Source organism: Mytilus trossulus, chromosome 6 (genome assembly GCF_036588685.1).
Source record: "Mytilus trossulus isolate FHL-02 chromosome 6, PNRI_Mtr1.1.1.hap1, whole genome shotgun sequence".
Taxonomy (NCBI): Eukaryota; Metazoa; Mollusca; class Bivalvia; order Mytilida; family Mytilidae; genus Mytilus; species Mytilus trossulus.
This window is the reverse complement of record NC_086378.1, coordinates 43,138,254-43,156,918: the sequence shown is the minus strand read 5'-3', so window position 1 is coordinate 43,156,918 and position 18,665 is coordinate 43,138,254. Positions and strand designations below refer to the sequence as shown.

The following is an 18,665-nucleotide window of genomic DNA, read 5'->3' as shown; positions in this document are numbered from 1 at the left end:
GAATCCCCTGTAAAGCCATTATGTATACAGTATTACCCAATAGCATTGTTTTATGAAGCAATGTAAATGAGAAGGTATAATAATAACAAAGAAAACTACAAATTTTGATGGATTGTAATTTAAGATGTCTTAAAGAAAATATGAAAAGAAAAAAGTGTTAATGATTCTAATTTTTAAAAGCTTTTAAATCCTAATAGTCGGAACAATTCCAAATAATGAACACAAGAAAAGAACATAACCAGCTAACAGAAAATCTGTGTAGCAATTAGATACCTGTTGATACAAAGTGACAATAGAGCTGCTGCATACATCCATGGAGGGCAGTCATCAAAATTAGGGAAATGGCCTTCTAATGCTCTGCAATAAAGCAAATAATTAAGGATAAGAATAACTTGATACAATCATCAAAAGTGGAGAAATGGCCTTTAAATATATAACAATAAACTGTTGAATCCGAAGTTTTTATTCTTTCAACAGGTTACCTACGAACTCCTGGTACCAAGTTAGGTTAGAGCAACATAAAGAAGTAAAATCAAGCTTTTAATCTGTAAAATTCTTTGGGAAAATATACTGCGTCAAGTTTTCTTTACACGACAAACTCATTGGAAAATAGTAAAATGTCCCCTCAAATTACACCAATATGACTGCTCCTGATTGACAGAGTACCATGATGTTGTAGGTAACCTGGCAAAAATTAACATAAAGTCAGTCAAAAGTTGGTAATATGAAAAGAAATACATTAGAGATGAGGAGGAAATATAGCAAAAATTACCTTTTTAACCAGCCAATTACAGACACCAGATTGCTGTTCTTGAAAGTTACTTGTGCTATCAGATATTTAGTTGTTGGAAGATAAACCTGAAATACAGATTTATTAATTTGTTCGGATCTAGTGCAGTTTTCGTGAACAGATATATCATGTTAAGGAGGGGTATTTGCGAAAAATACCAGTCGAGAGAATGTTAAATTTCGCAAAGGAAATTCATTCTCAAGACTGGTATTTTTCACAAATACCCCTCAAGAACATGATATATCTGTTAATGTACTTAAACGCATTGATGATCGTGATTTTACAAGCGTCCAGTCGGATAGAGTATTTTTTGGCAAATACCACAGCAGAGAGGGTAAAAAAGGCATATCCTTTTAGCAAATACCCCAGCGGCGTTAAAAATGAACGATATTCATTTGATAACAGTAAATTGGTGAAAAATATACTGGCTATCAACCAATCATAACCCCGGATTCTTACATAAGGTGTAATTATAAATAAAACAACATTGTGAACATTTTTTCTAAGATTTCTTTTTGATACTTAGAAGATAAACCTGACAATATATAGAAAACTGAAGTTGGCTCTAAATGAGAAGTTTTAAAGACACAATCAAATTGTTTGATATCTAGTGCATTCATTTATTTACAATCTGGAAGAACAGGTGTTACTGTATAATTAATTAATGGAGAAAGATGCCAGCATTTTATTACAAAATACACCATTGTATAAAAAGAAAGCAATCAACTTTAAGGATTTTAGAGAAAAAAACATTGATATCATGCCAACTGGACTTTTTTTTATACATTTCTGTCCTTGAATATTGCTTTATAAATTGAAATAAAACACAATAATTTGTTTCAAAATTATATATCACTTTCTTAACAACAAAGATGCATCTTTTCTTCTGGCTGTTTGTTTTCTTGTTTTCTTGTTTCACATTATTCATGTTATGCCTTTTAAATGGTATGGCTTTTTTTTTGCATAGTTGAAGACTACAGAGGCCTCTAAATACATACAACCACTTCATTTGAACTCTTTTGGATACTTGTCAGGGGCGTAGCTGCCGTTAGGCACTATAGGCACGTGCCTACACATAATTTTTTACAAATATTTTTTTTTTATTTGAAAAAATAATGAATAGCGTTATCTGTAAATGAACTCCAGTGAGTTGTCAAAACTTTGGTTATCGAATGTCATGTGCACACTAGTCTCTCGTTCTTAGTGAATGAAATATTGGATAGAAATGAATGTTATTATGATTTTACCTTATATAGAATCTATAAACTAGAACTTTAGTTGATTTAGATCATTTCACTTCTATCAACAAAAATTTGAATGAACCTCAACTTAGTGACAAATGAGTTTTTTATTTTTATTTTAATTAGTTGTTGTTAGTTTTCAACCAGCTTTCAACTTTGCCTTCCCCGACTTGCCAATGTTGGTTGTCCCGTTTGGCTGTGCAGGATGTATAAATACGCAGTCACGTCAGGTCAGAATGGGGACATTACATCCGATGCCTAGTTGTAGAGAGAATGCCACTCTTTGGGTAGTTCCTAGTTGGTCTACTGAAAGGAAAAATTTCTGCTCCTATCTAATAATCCCTCATTTTACAATGCATGGCATTTTCAAATTTCCAGACCTTCGTCCTGTACGACACCTATCACAGGACCTAGTTCCCTGTTGTATTTATTGTAAGTAGTTAAACGGTAAATATGTTTTTGTTTGTCCAAGTTCCTAAGCAATTAGGGATTTTACAGTTTAGGATATAAAGAAATACGAATTTCTTAGTGAATTTTGTTACGATAGTATGAACATAACAGAACTGTGTGTATGTGTTTGTGTGGCCAGGTTGAAGATTTAAAAATAAAAAAAAGATTGATGTTTTTTTGTCTAGCCATAAGGATAGTTCTATTATATAGCAATGTTTTCGTGGGTGCCTATTTTTTTTTAATGAAGGATCGTCACAATATTTACTATTAATTAAGTTATACGTATATATCAATCAGAACGGAATAGATATGAAAATACCAAACAGGTTGTACTCACTGTAAAATGATACGCTGATATACGCTGGGCAGTGCATATTGTATTTTTTTTCTTTCATATTTCCGATTGTACTGCATTATCTAATTCACTAGTCAGATGTTATGGTGACTTATTCATAATTCTTCGAAATTTTCACCATCTATATTATAATTATCATGAATAAATAACCAGTAAATTTAATATTTTGTACATAAAATTATGCAGCTAAAATGCTGAAAACCGTTTTCCGTCGGGGGGCTTCGCGGAATTCGCCCCCCTGAACCCCCTAACAGGGCTTTGCCCTGGACCTACTGGGGGCCTTGAGCGGCCCCCAGACCCCCTGCCGATCGGTGCCTACAGTTGGCTGAATACCTAGCTACGCCCCTGCTTGTCTCATTGGCTATCATACCATCATATATCCTCAACTATATATTTCAACTATTTTTCTTGTTTTTTTCTATAATTAGTGATAAATGCTATGAAACCCTTATTGAATGTTCATAAGATGACAATCTTATACACGAAAATCATTATCACGTTTTCTTTAAGACATGACGAAAGCTTACAAATAGTTTCTAGTTTGGCATTACTTACCAACAAAGATGTCAACATAATGGGACAAGCAGTAAATATTTTATCAATATCAATAGCCTGCTTAACCTGGATCATGCCCTGAAAAAGACATTACACAATCAAACTATAAAATTTAGTCTGTCAGCTTTTTATTAACTTAAATGCATATTGGAACGGGAGTACATAAATGTCAGTTTTGCTACTATATACATAAATATAATGGTAAATTGTGTTAAGAAAGATCATTCCCAACTTTCCTTGCCATATTCTTCTTACATTTTTAGTTTACCAACTTAAACAATGTTGTTTAATACTAAATTTAGACAAACTATCTTAAATTGTAAAGGTCTCAGTTCTTTAAAACATTCATTATAGTTTATTTCAATATTTTACAATGAGAAAATGAAAATATGAAATGGTTAGAATTTTCCAGTCTTTTTTAAACTCATGATCAGACAATAATGGGCGCAGAGTTGCTTGTAATAACTCATAATGGTGTTCTTATCCATGTAAATTATGTAAACTAAAACATAGACAAAATTTATACCTGCACAAGATATGAAAACACATTACTAGGAAAAACACAGCCATCTTCTAGACCTTCTCTCTAAAAAAATAAATGTTGTTGTCAAGATATTTAGTTGTCCTTGTAAACCCAGAGTTGTATAGAACTTGATATAATGTGTTGTCAATAGCTAAAGGTCACTGTACAGAAAATGGGTTATGTCACAGATTTAAAAAAAAATTTGCATAAATTTATATTTGAGTGCAAACAAGAATGTGTCCTAAGTACACGGATGCCCCACTCGCACTATCATTTTCCATGTTCAATGGACCGTGAAATTGGGTAGAAAATCTAAATTGGCATTAAAATTAAAAAGATCATACCATATGGAACATGTGTACTAAGTTTCAAGTTGTTAGGTCTTCAACTTCATCAAAAACTACCTTGACCAAAAACTTTAACCTGGAGCGGGACGAAGGAACGGACGAACGAACGAATGAAGGCACAGACCAGAAAACATAATGCCCCTCTACTATTGTAGGTGGGGCATAAAAATATGTTTAGTGACTTACATGGAGGAGCCCATTTGTCTTATTCAAGTGCAAATAAGTTACTTTGTGATGGAATTAGGTAAAATTGGTTTCTGCCACTACAAAGCACATAGTGGAAATAAAAATAATACTCATCTATTGCTATGATTTCACTATGATTTCATAATCTGCATAATGTAGCTAAGACACCACAGTAAACTCACCATTTCACCATTTATTGTTGAAAGAATTAAATCTTCATTAATCATCAGATCTGTTATACTGTCAGAGTAAAAAAGATGTCTTGGAAGACAACAAACTGTCCTTTAAAGAAGAACATACATATAGTTGACATGTTTTTATTACTTTTTTTAACATATTTTTTAGGCAGTTTAGTAACCATAATTGATACATAATGTACACGATTAATGATATATGGATATTATTTTTTAATCAATGGTTTTTATCTTAGTTATTAATTAAATCCATTGCCCAACAACAACAGACTGAGGATTAGTGTGAAATGTATTACTTGAAGTGTACTTAAGCAATACATGCAAACTTACATTTTCCTTTGAAAAAGATCTCACCATTAAAAATAAGTACAAAGGACATTACCAGTTTTATTTAGACACAAACGTTCTTTTAATAAGCTTAACAAGTTTAAAATACTCAATAGACATAAAACTTCAATAGGCATTGATCTTTCCATCTTGCAATGGTATTCAATCAACAAGCTTGCATACTTGAAGTTTCCACAATTTTAGTTTTGTTTGGAAAGCGTCACCATAACCATGAATCAACTTCATGATAAGGACAATGGAATAAATGTATTTACCTTTGCTCTAAAATTGCATTTTAAGAAAATAGTTTTGAAACTTTTCAAATTCATACCCTTTAATAAGTAAAATTGAGAATGGAAATGGGGAATGTGTCAAAGAGACAACAACCCGACCAAATAAAAAACAACAGCAGAAGGTCACCTACAGGTCTTCAATGTAGCGAGAAATTCCCGCACCTGGAGGCGTCCTTCAGCTGGCCCCTAAACAAATATATACTAGTTCAGTGATAATGAACGTCATACTAATTTCCAAATTGTACACAAGAAACTAAAATTAAAATAATACAAGACTAACAAAGGCCAGAGGCTCCTGACTTGGGACAGGCGCAAAAATGCTGCGGGGTCAAACATGTTTGTGAGATCTCAACCCTCCCCCTATACCTCTAACCAATGTAGAAAAGTAAACGCATAACAACACGCACATTAAAATTCAGTTCAAGAGAAGTCCGAGTTTGATGTCAGAAGATGTAACCAAAGAAAATAAACAAAATGACAATAATACATAAATAACAACAGACTACTAGCAGTTAACTGACATGCCAGCTCCAGACTTCAATTTAACTGACTGAAAGATTATGATTTCATCATTTGAAGATCAGGCACAATCCTTCCCGTTAGGGGTTTAGTATTATACCATCATAACATATATGAGAAGAACATAACCCGTTTCATGCCAACAACTGTTTTTAGAATAAATGTGTTTAGTTCCCATGCAAAGACCTTATCAGTGACTCAATATTAACGCCAAAATATGCAATCTTTAATGACTTAACAACAGTATTGTAATTATATCCCTTCTTAATAAGTCTATTCAAAGGTTTTGTTAGTTTCTGAGGTGAATACATAGGTGAAAAAATTGGATGTGAAATACCTGAACGTATAAGAAGTCATAAGGACTACTTTTCATGTTGCATGCTATGCATACCTGCCAACGTTCATGTTAAAGGCGTGTACTACACAATTTTGACCTCTTATCACTATTGCACAATCATGATTGTGAAATTCCCTCTAAAACATGATTTTGTATAACCTACATGAAAAATATGATTGTTCCCGATTTTGAACAGTGTCCAATTAAATACAATTGTGTTCAGCCGATCAAATTCTATGTTTCTCATGATTAAATTAATTAGTCTATCAAAAAAGTTTTCTCTCAAGAATATTTTAACATCCTAGATTTTGAACTTGTGTTGTATTCCTCTGATTGTTAAAATTGTGAACATGGCAAATGGTTTTTCACCTGCAAGGAGGTTCTTAACACAGAATAAGAATTAAAAAAAAAAAAAAAACTTCAATGATGCAGTACTACCATAAAGATAATAAATAGCAGTTTATTCACTAATTTATTGATATTACACTTGCTGTAACAAATGTTATAAATTTATGTATTCAATTAAATTACCAAATTATTTAAAGTACAATGTACTATTCTTTATTTTTCACATGGACAAAACAAAACGCCCAACATGAGGAATCTCTGAAATGAGGGACTTCCCTTAGTCAAGGGGTCATTTTACTCTTGTAAAAAATAAAATAGAAAAATCATTAAAGGTAGACTTTTAAACTTAAAAATGGGAAATTCTGACATTATATTTAGAACAACTTTTCTAAATGAAGGGTCCAATTATTTTGAAAAATAAAGAAGATATAAGGACAAGAACATATCAAAATTCTTGGACATGTGTTGACCATATAATATCAGATAGATCATAAGATGGGGATATAAGATGTATAGTTCTTTGGGAAAAGTTTCTTCAAATAATATGAATATGTGCTCATTTTTACTTAAACAGAGGGTTTTAATGTCCTAGCTTACATTCAGGGGTTACCCCTAGGTGTTGTTCCCAACTTGATAAAGGTCCTTCTTTGTGCATAATTTTAAATTGGAAAAGTCAACAGTTATTTAATATCCTTACACATGAAATTAATTCCTGGTTTTGCAGCCACATGTTCATCTTTTCTACTGATATATAATAACTAGAATCATACAAATAAACTTAAGAAAAAGGCATGTAAGCTCATCTTACAAATATGACACTTTTTCTAGACCACAAAACAGCAAATGCATAATAGTCGTTGCAAAGTATTGTAACCTTTGAAATTGTTGTCGGGCACTAAAACCCTCATGGGCACTTTCAAAAGTTGGCAGGTATGTGCTATGCTAATACATATTTGAGGCATTTACCTGAAAAATGTTTTAATAACAGCCTCTAAACTCCAGGAAGTACTGTAGTTCTTAGATAATGATTGCAGGTGAGACATTAACCAAGGTCTACTATCATCAGCTGAATATATAGATGATGGTAAAAACCAACTTAATTCCTACAAAACACAATGCATGAAATGAATTTTTACTAATTGAGACAAATCACAGCAGTCATAAGAAGACAAATAATTTGAATTTGGATATCTTGTGATCACAAAATACCCTAACCAGCAGCATAACTTTTGGATGGTAAATGTTCACTACCAAAATCAATCATGAGGTTGTTTCTCACAATTGTTTAGTTAACTAAAAGAATATAATGAACTAAACCTTATACATAACATATCTCTGGATCATCACTTTATAAATATAAATCTAAACTAGTCAATACCTGAAGATACTGTATAATGATCACTTTACTGTTTGTCATCTTACATCTTTTTAAACATAAAGGACAGTACATGTCATTGTTATTGTGGGACCTGAAAATAAATTTAAATAAAAACTTTTGAAACAAATAAAAACTTTAAAGTCATAAGAAAACTAATTAAAAGAAAATAATGCATATGTTTTTTATTACTTGGATAGTTTTCATTATAAAACCTATGTACATATACTTTTTTTCTGAAGATACTTCTTTAATTTGTTCATATTAAGAAGAAGTTTACTTTACTTTAATGCTTGCTTCCAGGAAGCAATTCCCTGACATATTTTCTGTATGCAAAGTGACCTCAGTGTGACCCATTACGTAAAAATCTGGTGATCCCAATACGCATGGATGTCCTTAAAATAAACTATTATCTGATTGTACATGTTAAACACTTGCTCAATATCCATGGTATTTTATTGATTGTTGACAAACAGGTGACAATCATTAAACTTCTGCTTTGAAACATGAGCTTTAATTACCTGCCATATTTTCACAACAACACTGACTGATTGAAAAACTAGAGGCTCCAAAGAGCCTGTGTCGCTCACCTTGGTCTATGTGAATATCAAACAAAGGAAGCAGATGGATTCATGACAAAATTGTGTTTTGGTGATGGTGATGTGTTTGTAAATCTAACTTTACTAAACAGTCTTGCTGCTTACATTTATCTCTATCTATAATGAACTTGGCCCAGTAGTTTCAGTGGAAAATGTTAATAAAAATTTACAAATTTTATGAAAATTGTTAAAAATTGACTATAAAGGACAATAACTCCTTAGGGGCTCAATTGACCATTTCGGTCATGTTGACTTATTTGTAAATCTTACTTTGCTGAACATAATTGCTGTTTACAGTTTATCTGTATCTATAATAATATTCAAGATAATAACCAAAAACAGCAAAATTTCCCTAAAATTACCAATTCAGGGGCAGCAACCCAACAATGGGTTGTCAGATTCATCTGAAAATTAAAGGGCAGATAGATCATGATCTGACAAACAGTTTTACTACCTGTCAGATTTGCTCTAAATGCTTTGGTTTTTGAGGTATAAGCCAAAAACTGCCTTTTACCCCTATGTTCTATTTTAGCTGTGGTGGCCATCTTGATTTGATGGTCGGGTCACTGGACACATTTTTAAAACAAGATACCCCAAAGATGATTGTTGTCAAGTTTGGATTAATTTGGCCTAGTAGTTTCAGAGGAGAAGATTTTTGTAAAAGATAACTAAGATTTACGAAAAATGGTTAAAAATTGACTATAAAGGGCAATAACTCCTAAAGGGGTCAACTGACCATTTCGGTCATGTTGATTTATTTGTAAATCCTACTTTGCTTAACATTATTGCTGTTTACAGTTTATCTCTATCTATAATAATATTCAAGATAATAACCAAAAACAGCAAAATTTCCACAAAATTATCAATTCAGGGGCAGCAACCCAACAACGGGTTGATTGATTCATCTGAAAATTTCAGGACAGATAGATCTTGACCTGATAAACATTTTTACCCCTTGTCAGATTTCCTCTAAATGCTTTGGTTTTTGAGTTATAAGCCAAAAACTGCATTTTACCCCTATGTTCTATTTTTAGCCGTGGCGGCCATCTTTGTTGGTTGACCGGGTCACGCCACACATTTTTTAAACAAGATACCCCAATGATGATAGTGTCCAAGTTTGGTTAAATTTGGCTTAGTAGTTTCAGAGGAGAAGATTTTTGTAAAAGATAACTAAGATTTACGAAAAATGGTTAAAAATTGACTATAAAGGGCAATAACTCCTAAAGGGGTCAACTGACCATTTCGGTCATGTTGACTTATTTGTAAATCCTACTTTGCTTAACATTATTGCTGTTTACAGTTTATCTCTATATATAATAATATTCAAGATAATAACCAAAAACAGCAAAAATTCCACAAAATTACCAATTCAGGGGCAGCAACCAAACAACGGGTTGACTGATTTATCTGAAAATTTCAGGGCAGATAGATCTTGACCTGATCAACAATTTTACCCCTTGTCAGATTTCCTCTAAATGCTTTGGTTTTTGAGTTATAAGCCAAAAACTGCATTTTACCCCTATGTTCTATTTTTAGCCGTGGCGGCCATCTTGGTTGGTTGACCAGGTCACGCCACACATTTTTTAAACTAGATACCCCAATGATGATTGTGGCTAAGTTTGGTTCAATTTGGCCCAGTAGTTTCAGAGGAGAAGATTTTTGTAAAAGTTAACAACGACGACGGACGCCGGACGCAAAGTGATGGGAAAAGCTCACTTGGCCCTTCGGGCCAGGTGAGCTAAAAAAGGTGATTATCTGAAGTTAATGCAAAAAAAATGATAAAATCATGCACAGAAGACGAAGTTTATGATGTTTGTATGAAATGGTTCAAGAATTGGAATAACATTGTTTTTTAACGGTCACTCATTTCATATGATTTTAACAGTCAAACAGAGACTTCTATATAATCTTGCTTAAATTCATTGCTGTTTAATTCGCCTTGAGACACATTTTCAATTTTTACTCATATATTTCATTTAGACAGTAAAATTACTTTAAGACACAACCAACTAGTCTGCAATCAACTGTTGTCTGTAGTCATATGTCTTAATTAAACACCCCAAAGCAAGAAGAGTGAACTCAAAAGTGTGATTTATATATTTCATATTTTGTTTAAAAAAAGATTCTTGTAAAGAACATAAGAATCATAACTCACAAAACTGAAAATATCATCATGATCTAATTCAATTGAGCTGTGATGTTGGTCAAAGTTTTTTATGTGGGGTGTCTTTGGACAAAGAATGATAAACCCATAAACCAATATTTCAGATAATTTGATGTAAAGCAGCTTCTTTAGGACAAAAAGTTTGTCTGTGCAAGTTTTACCTCATATCTGAATGGATTACAGACTCCAGCATGATGGAACAGGTATATCTGTAGTCATAGTTACAGCCAATATTTCAGATAATTTGATATAAAGCAGCTTCTTAAGGACAAAAAGTTTGTCTGTGCAAGTTTTACCTCATATCTGAATGGATTACAGACTCCAGCATGATGGAACAGGTATATCTGTAGTCATAGTTACAGCCACCATCTTCTTTTGTTGTTACCATGTAATGTTTGTGTATACAGTCATTTAGATATTCCTGTCTGAATAAAAAATAACAAGCATGTTTAAAAGTGTTGTATGCAGGGGTCGAAATTGGCACTAGTCTAGGGGTCCGAGACCAGTAGAATTTGTGTCGGACCAGTAGATTTTGTCAGCTGGTGGTCCGGCGAACCAGTAGACATTTTCGTTAAAATCACTGAATGCATCTCTATCTTGGTTTGTTTACAAAAAAATAAACATGAGAAATTATTTTTAGGGTACTGGGGGTACTATTTTAAAAGTATTTAATTAATATCTCAGCTAGGTGAGCGAACTACACAACAACACAAAATGTGATAGAGTTAAAACGCCAGCCAACACAAATGAATTAATAAAGCCACATTCAAAAGGAAAACTTTTCAAACCAACAAAAGGAAAAGTAAATATAAAATATCCTGGGAAAAATAAAGTTGATTGTAATGTAATGAATGCATTGTAAAACATGCGAACAATTTGCAGTGACATACCTAGATGAGCAATGTATTTTTGTAACGGGATCTTCAAATTTTAAGTAAGATTTTGTAATTGCTCATGAACAAACAGAACAGCACAAAATTCTACTGGAATAAAGAAGATGAAAGCAGCTGAAGAAAATATCTTTTAGTGGTCATCAAATTAATGTCATTTTTGCAGGACCAGTAAATTTTGAGCCAGACCAGAAGATTTTAAGTTCACTGGTCCGGCTGGCCAGTACTCTAAAAAGCTTAAATTCGACACCTGGTGGTATGGCAAGAATAATCCCTTATAGATGAAAAATTCATTGTACTGGAAATAATTAACAAAAAAGTCCTGAAAACTTTTTTTGTGCATAAACCATAACTCTGAAACAAAATGTTTTGAACCAAACAAAATTCAAACTTGATCTGTAACTAGTCAAGGTTTAACTATATACCAAAAACTAAATCAATATTGTCAAGCATGGCGAAAAAAGTGTGGAAAACTGATTCCTCACTATGCTGAATGTCAACCGACAGGTTCAAAACTCAATTTTTTTTTTTATCTGTAATTGGTCATGATGAACCAATTGATCAAATATCAAATTAATACCTTCAAGCATGTGAAAAACTGATTTGACAAACAGACAGACAGAATGTAAACCTTAAGTCTTCTTTGGCTTTTCCCATAGGGACTACAAAGTAATTGATGAACAGATATTTAGGACACATTTTGCCTTCCTGGTGAAGAGCCATTTGAAATGATTTTCAAAAGAAAAACAATAAAATTTGTAAGGGTTCCGCGGAACCCAGTGTCTCACCTACTTTTGCTGTAAATCCCAGGCTCAACAAAAATGAGGAAAAAAATCTATAAAAATATTCCTCTTGATACTATCTTTTGATTGTAAGAAGCTTCTGTCCAAGTTTTGTAAAAATCTAGGATAGTTAATGAATCTATTAAATATTTTGAAAACTTTAACTGCAGACTGTATGTAATGTTAACTGGAAGAAAATCTAAGTCCATTTAAAAGTAAAATATAGAAAAAATGGAGTTATCTTTTTACAAAATTTACTTCTGGATACTATCTTATGATCATAAATAAGCTTCTATCAAAGTTTGGTACAAACCCAGGATATTTTAAGAAAGCTAATTAAATTTTAAAAACTTTAACCACAGAGTGAATGTAATGTTTCACCACAGAAAAACTAAGTCCATTTAAAAGTAAAATATGGAAAAAATGGATTAATTTTTTTTACAAAATTTACTTCTGGATACTATCTTATGATCATAAACAAGCTTCTGTCCAAGTTTGGTACAAACCCAGGATAGTTTAAGAAAGTTATTAAAATTCTGAAAACTTTAACACAGAGTGAATGTTATGTTTCCCCGCAGAAAAAAACTAAGTCCATTTATAAGTAAAATACGGAAAAAATGGAATTTTATTTTTACAAAATATACTTCTGGATACTATCTTATGATCATAAACAGGTTTCTGTTCGAGTTTGGTACAAACCCAGGTAAGTTTAACAAAGTTATTAAAATTCTAAAAACTTTAACCACAGAGTGAATGTTATGTTTCCCAGCAGAAAAAACTAAGTCCAATTATAAGTAAAATACGGAAAAAGTGGAATTTTATTTTTACAAAATTTACTTCTGGATACTATCTTATGATCATAAACAAGCTTCTGTCCAAGTTTGGTAGAAATCCAGTAAAGTTTAAGAAAGTTATTAAAATTTCAAAAACTTTAACCACAGAGTGAATATTTGTGGACGCCGACGACGACGACGGAAAGTAGGATCGCTTAGTCTCGCTTTTTCGACTAAAGTCGAAGGCTCGACAAAAAACAAAGTATAAGCATTTTACGGTAATGTGATTGCTATAGAATTTTTTGTTTTGTTTTTCCTTATGTGCTGTGGTTAGGTCTTTTGCAGTACTATCCCAGTCATGAAAGAAATCCATAACCACTTAAATACTGTACAGATTAACTTACCTTTCAAAATCTGATAACATATCTTGGTTAGGACAAACTGCCAACTCCATTTTCAACCAGACTTCAAAAGTAAGCTTTAAGTAGATATTTTAAAAATATTAAATAAACATAAAAAGTTAGCACAGCTAGCTTATATACAGTATATAGTAATATATTAATGTAAGATATCAAATAATCATAAATTGTTTTGTCACAAGCCTGTGGAAAAAGGAAGAATATGCGGCTTTGTGGATTAATATCATAGTGACATTTCATCTGATTTCTGTCAGAGGTAGACTCTCTCTGTGTTGAAGACCTATTGGTGGCCTTTGTTATATTTTGTCAGCTTGTTGTCTCTCTGACACATTCACCATTCCCATTTTCAATTTTATTTAGAGGTTTTCATTTAGGTTTTACTCTTCCTTAATGTTAGGAATTTTCTTTTGTAAGCAAAACATCACTCCTATGTTACTGACAAGGTTGCAATTTAAAGACCTATCAGTCCTGAAGACATTAGCTTATGTATTAGATATCAGAGTGCAAGTTCTTATTATTGCCATACTAACCCAGGCATATTTTTCACATGGTTACAAATTTTTTTGGTCCTACAGCAAAAACAAGCACATATATACATATATTTTTTTGGTAGTTTTGATATTTTATACATTTTCTATTGAACAATTTTTCTTTATAATTATTTTAAAATTCAGCAGCACACATCCTTGAATGATATATATATTCTTATGTATCTTTATGTTCAAACCAATTGAAATCAAGGTGAACAACTACAGTTAGACCTATATGATCCAGTGCGCTATGAGAGCCCGTTTTGACAATTGGTGGGTTCAATTCAGGTTTTCATATTGACAAGATTACTGATTTGTTATGCACCATAAATATGACTGCTTTTAAACTAAAAGACAAGACAATGTCAAAATAAAATTTCTCCCCTCACCTTTTGTTAAACACATCATAATTAAAACATTGTCTTTACTATAATAACACACCTGCATGTTGTGTTTAATCTCTTTAAATTGTTTAGATTTATAAATGTACAATGCTGTCAGTAATTCACCAGATGTCGTCTGCTGTAGTGGTCTTTGCTTTAATTCTGGTATCAATCTTTCACAAAGAAACATAAACTGAAAGAAAAACATAATAAGAATGTATGCATTGTCATGGTAAGAATAGTTCAATTAAATTATTGTAAAACAAGATGATGGTGTTTTACAGATCTGAAAAGCACTCAAAACTTGCAACTCATCGCAGCCAAGCTACTGACCAAATGTGATGTCATTTAGTTCAGTAGTACTGGAAAATTGTGATGATAATTTTGTTTGAAAAACAAACAATGTAATTGCTATTCTCTTAAAGTGAGAGACTAATAAACAAGGCTTAAAGAGGTTCTTTTGATGCAAAAAATAAGTCTAAAATGATTATACACAGGCTATAACTCATAAAAACAAAACAGTATAGTACAATACAAACAATCTTTTTTAAAAACATCATTGATCATTGCTTAATATCTTTAAACTAAAGTTTAAATATTACTACAAACCTTTTGGATTAGAATATGTGGGAATATTCTGTTGTAATCTTCCTCTAATAGACATGAGTTATCCACAACATTAAATACACAGAATAAATAAGATGACACTAACCTACAAAAAATATAAAATATAACTAATATCGGATAATAATTATAGATGATCACTATTGACACAATAATCAAAGGTTTCATTCATAGGGGTATTTATAGTTAAGAAATATATAGGAGGTATTTGCTTTAAATATGTAAAAATTTTTCAATAGAGGTACATGTAATATCTATCTAATTTTTCTTGATGAATTGCCTTATACATGTAACTACTTATCTGTACAAGTTATTCCTCTTTGGGTTTTTTTACCAGAATAATTTGCTTATACATGTATGTGTAAGTGTTTTATTTTCATCTAGATCTAGACAATAATGTATATGGAATCATTTGTGGAAGAATTATTATAACTCTATGTCTTTGATTATTCACATTACATTTTTCAGGCATAAAATGTATGCACGTCAAACAATTTTTTATAAGGACCTTCCTTTCCATCCAAGATCATGCCCTCTTTAAATTCCATTCTTAAATGCCATTATATTGTTCATTTCTGGAACATTCTAGTTCTATATAGAAGTAAATATATGTTTTCATGGTCCTTTATTGTTAATTACCAGAAAGTGGCAACTGGTAGAACACCAAAGTGAAACAATTTCAGATAGATACAAGTCAAAGGCCATGACTTATCTACTAACACAAAATTTAAACCTCAATAGCATGTGCCTGCTTCAATTTGGACTTTCAAATCTAATCAGTTAGTCATGCATAGTATGTAGATTAAGGTAATCTAATTATAATGTGACAAAATATGGTTCATCTGTGTTAAATGAAATAAAACAATACATTTATGATAGTTTACTGAAATTGTATGATTTATGTGTTTGTACCTTAGACAAAATATCATCTGCTGTGCTGTCTGAAGAGGAAGACAGGTCCATAATTTTTGGGTAAAATACTGTTTTTCTTTGCAGTAAATGCTTGTACAAGGTGAAAATTCTACCAAACCAAAGATTTGGCTTTTCATTGCCATGAAGGTCAGCAGTGTTGATAGGCCAGCTATGTGATGAGATTCCATTTCATTGATCTGAAAGAAGATTCTTATTTTATATAACAAAGGTGGAAATAAGTCAGAGCTATTGAAAAGTTTTCAACAAAAAATTGGCTCAGTGTCATTACTTCAAATCCCAAAAAAAATCCAGCATTTGCTCCTTTAAGAATTTCTTTCTACCTTAGTTTTTTATTTTGGATTTTAGATGACTGAGGTTACTGACAGTGCAACACTGATATGTTTTCTAAACCTATTAAAGTTGAATTTCTGCAATGAACATGAAAATTGCCAAAATATTTCTATATAATATACCTGATATGTTACCAGTCTGGTAATAACTACAAACAAAGTGTGATGAAGAGTTGTAAATTCTCCCAACATATCCACTAACTGTACTGCCCAGGACAGGTCTGGCTGATCCAGAACCAGACAGGCTTCACTAACTTTACAGAACAGGTTAAGTAAACCATTTACTATCTATAAAGAGGGTGAAAAAAATCTATAAACAAAAACAGTTTAGTATTTCTGAACATTTATATTTAAATATTAAAGTACTGCTAATGTCACTTCATAATTTTTAAAGTCTTGTGACTTCAAAATCTGAAATGGACTTTAGTTGTCTCTTGGAAAGAGTTGTCTCATTGGCAATTAAACCACATTTTCTTCTCTTATATATGAATAAATAATTTTGCTTGATGCATCTAAAAAAAACTTATATAAGACAGATGTAATAAGTGTCACTGAAATACATATCTTTTGCTGCCAAATTTTGGCCTGTAAAACACAGAATTAAATTTGGAACTTTGATGAAATAGTATAGGAACAGGTTTCAATACCAATTTATTAAATCTACTTCATTTAGAGTCAAGTCAATTCGTGGCAATCATTACTAATAATTATAAAAATAATCATCTTGCTATAAGATAACTTCTGTATTATTGCATGCATTTTGAACCCAAAAATAAAACAATAATTTGTGAATGGAAAACAATGGATATATTTTTTTTCAGCACCAAACTCGTCTCAAATTTTCTTCAATATAGATAAAAAAAAAATGCACAACATTCTTTTCTTTATCTAGGTTGATCTGATTTTTACTCACCTTAAACTGAAGTTGGTTTATTTTAGTGTTCATGTTTATTTGCAGTAAATTTTTGGTACAAATTGATTCCTCGTGATTGGTAAGAAGTACATTAATCTTTTCTTTAAGTACAGATATCATTTCTGGCACTGAAATAAATAAATTTGAGAATGGAAATGAGGAATATGTCAAAGAGACAACTCCCTATCAAAAGAGCTGAAAATAATTATTTCTATTAAAAGTTCAAAATTGTAATATAAGTAAACCTTCAAGAAATAATTTAGAAATAAATATACGATACAAAAAGTTACTTCCCTTGCTTTACAATGTAACTTACAATGTTTCTGCCATTGTTTATTGATGATTTTATCCATCATCTGATTTAACCTGTGATCAAACTGTTCCATTGTTGTCATTGTCATTTCAACATCATCATCTTCATCATCATCTATCTCCATAAAAACACCTATGCAGAATATTCAATAAAATGTATTCTAGAATTATATTTAAAAATGCCTGATGTAAAGATGGATAACATTTATTTTTGTTTCCATTTTACCATAGAAATCTTGGAACAATATCTGTTTGCCAATACAGGATATAAAACATTTACCTATAAATAACAAAAGAGTGTTGCATGGTAATACATAGTCTCATACCATTTAAAAATTCATTGCACTAGAACAAAATGCTAACCTGTTCTAGAACTTATCATGGTGTAAACTATATAGCAATTATCAAGACAGTATCTTTAAACATCGGGAAACAAGAATGTGTCCATAGTACATGGATGCCCCACTTGTACTATCATTTTCCCTGTTCAGTGGACCATGATATTGGGTGCAAAACTTTAATTTGGAATTAAAATTAGAAAGATCATATCATAGGGAACATGTGTACTAAGTTTCAAGTTGATGTGACTTCAACTTGATCAAAAACTACCTTGACCAAAAACTCTAACCAAAACTTTAACCTGAACATCGGACTATCATTTTCTTTGTTCAGTGGACCATGAAATTGGGGTCAATTCATTAATTTGGCATTGAAATTAGAAAGATCATATTATAGGGAACATGTGTACTAAGTTTCAAGTTCATGTGACTTCAACTTGATCAAAAACTACCTTGACCTGAAGGGGGACAGATGGACGGACGAACAGATGAAGACAGACCAGAAAACATAATTGCCCTCTACTATTGTAGGTGGGGCATAAAAAGTGTGAAAAACTGATTAATTGAGTGATTTTTTTAAGTCCATGGAGCTTAACTCTGCACAAAATCATCAGATCGAAACAAATGTAACTTTAACAATACACCAAATATAAAATCAATATTTTCAAGACACAGACAAACAGACATTGTTTCAAGCAAGAAAATCAATCTCGTTTTGATAATCAACAATAATCTATAAATATTGGCATTTTAAATACTGTGCATTTAATCCCTATTGCAATAAACTAGTTAACTAAACATCTAATGATATATGCAATTTAAGAAGATATGATAAG

At 31.6% G+C, this 18,665-nt stretch overlaps 1 protein-coding gene across 2 annotated transcripts in view; it reads right to left on the bottom strand.

Annotated features, from left to right (window-relative positions):
* LOC134721388 (Fanconi anemia group A protein homolog) overlaps window positions 1–18,665 on the bottom strand; it is a 56,933-nt gene that overhangs the window by 7,226 nt on the left and 31,042 nt on the right. The window contains exons 20-34 of one of the 2 annotated variants that reach the window (XM_063584354.1): window positions 17,496–17,624; window positions 17,180–17,307; window positions 16,390–16,554; window positions 15,917–16,113; window positions 14,990–15,092; window positions 14,439–14,573; window positions 13,453–13,526; window positions 10,900–11,028; window positions 7,844–7,934; window positions 7,432–7,568; window positions 4,630–4,729; window positions 3,918–3,977; window positions 3,392–3,469; window positions 773–858; window positions 274–357 (exon numbers count right to left, since the gene is read on the bottom strand). In XM_063584354.1, the coding sequence (XP_063440424.1) occupies window positions 274–357; window positions 773–858; window positions 3,392–3,469; window positions 3,918–3,977; window positions 4,630–4,729; window positions 7,432–7,568; window positions 7,844–7,934; window positions 10,900–11,028; window positions 13,453–13,526; window positions 14,439–14,573; window positions 14,990–15,092; window positions 15,917–16,113; window positions 16,390–16,554; window positions 17,180–17,307; window positions 17,496–17,624 (1,696 nt within the window). The remainder of the gene's footprint in view (window positions 1–273; window positions 358–772; window positions 859–3,391; window positions 3,470–3,917; window positions 3,978–4,629; window positions 4,730–7,431; window positions 7,569–7,843; window positions 7,935–10,899; window positions 11,029–13,452; window positions 13,527–14,438; window positions 14,574–14,989; window positions 15,093–15,916; window positions 16,114–16,389; window positions 16,555–17,179; window positions 17,308–17,495; window positions 17,625–18,665) is intronic. The other variant, XM_063584355.1, reaches the window with a different exon arrangement.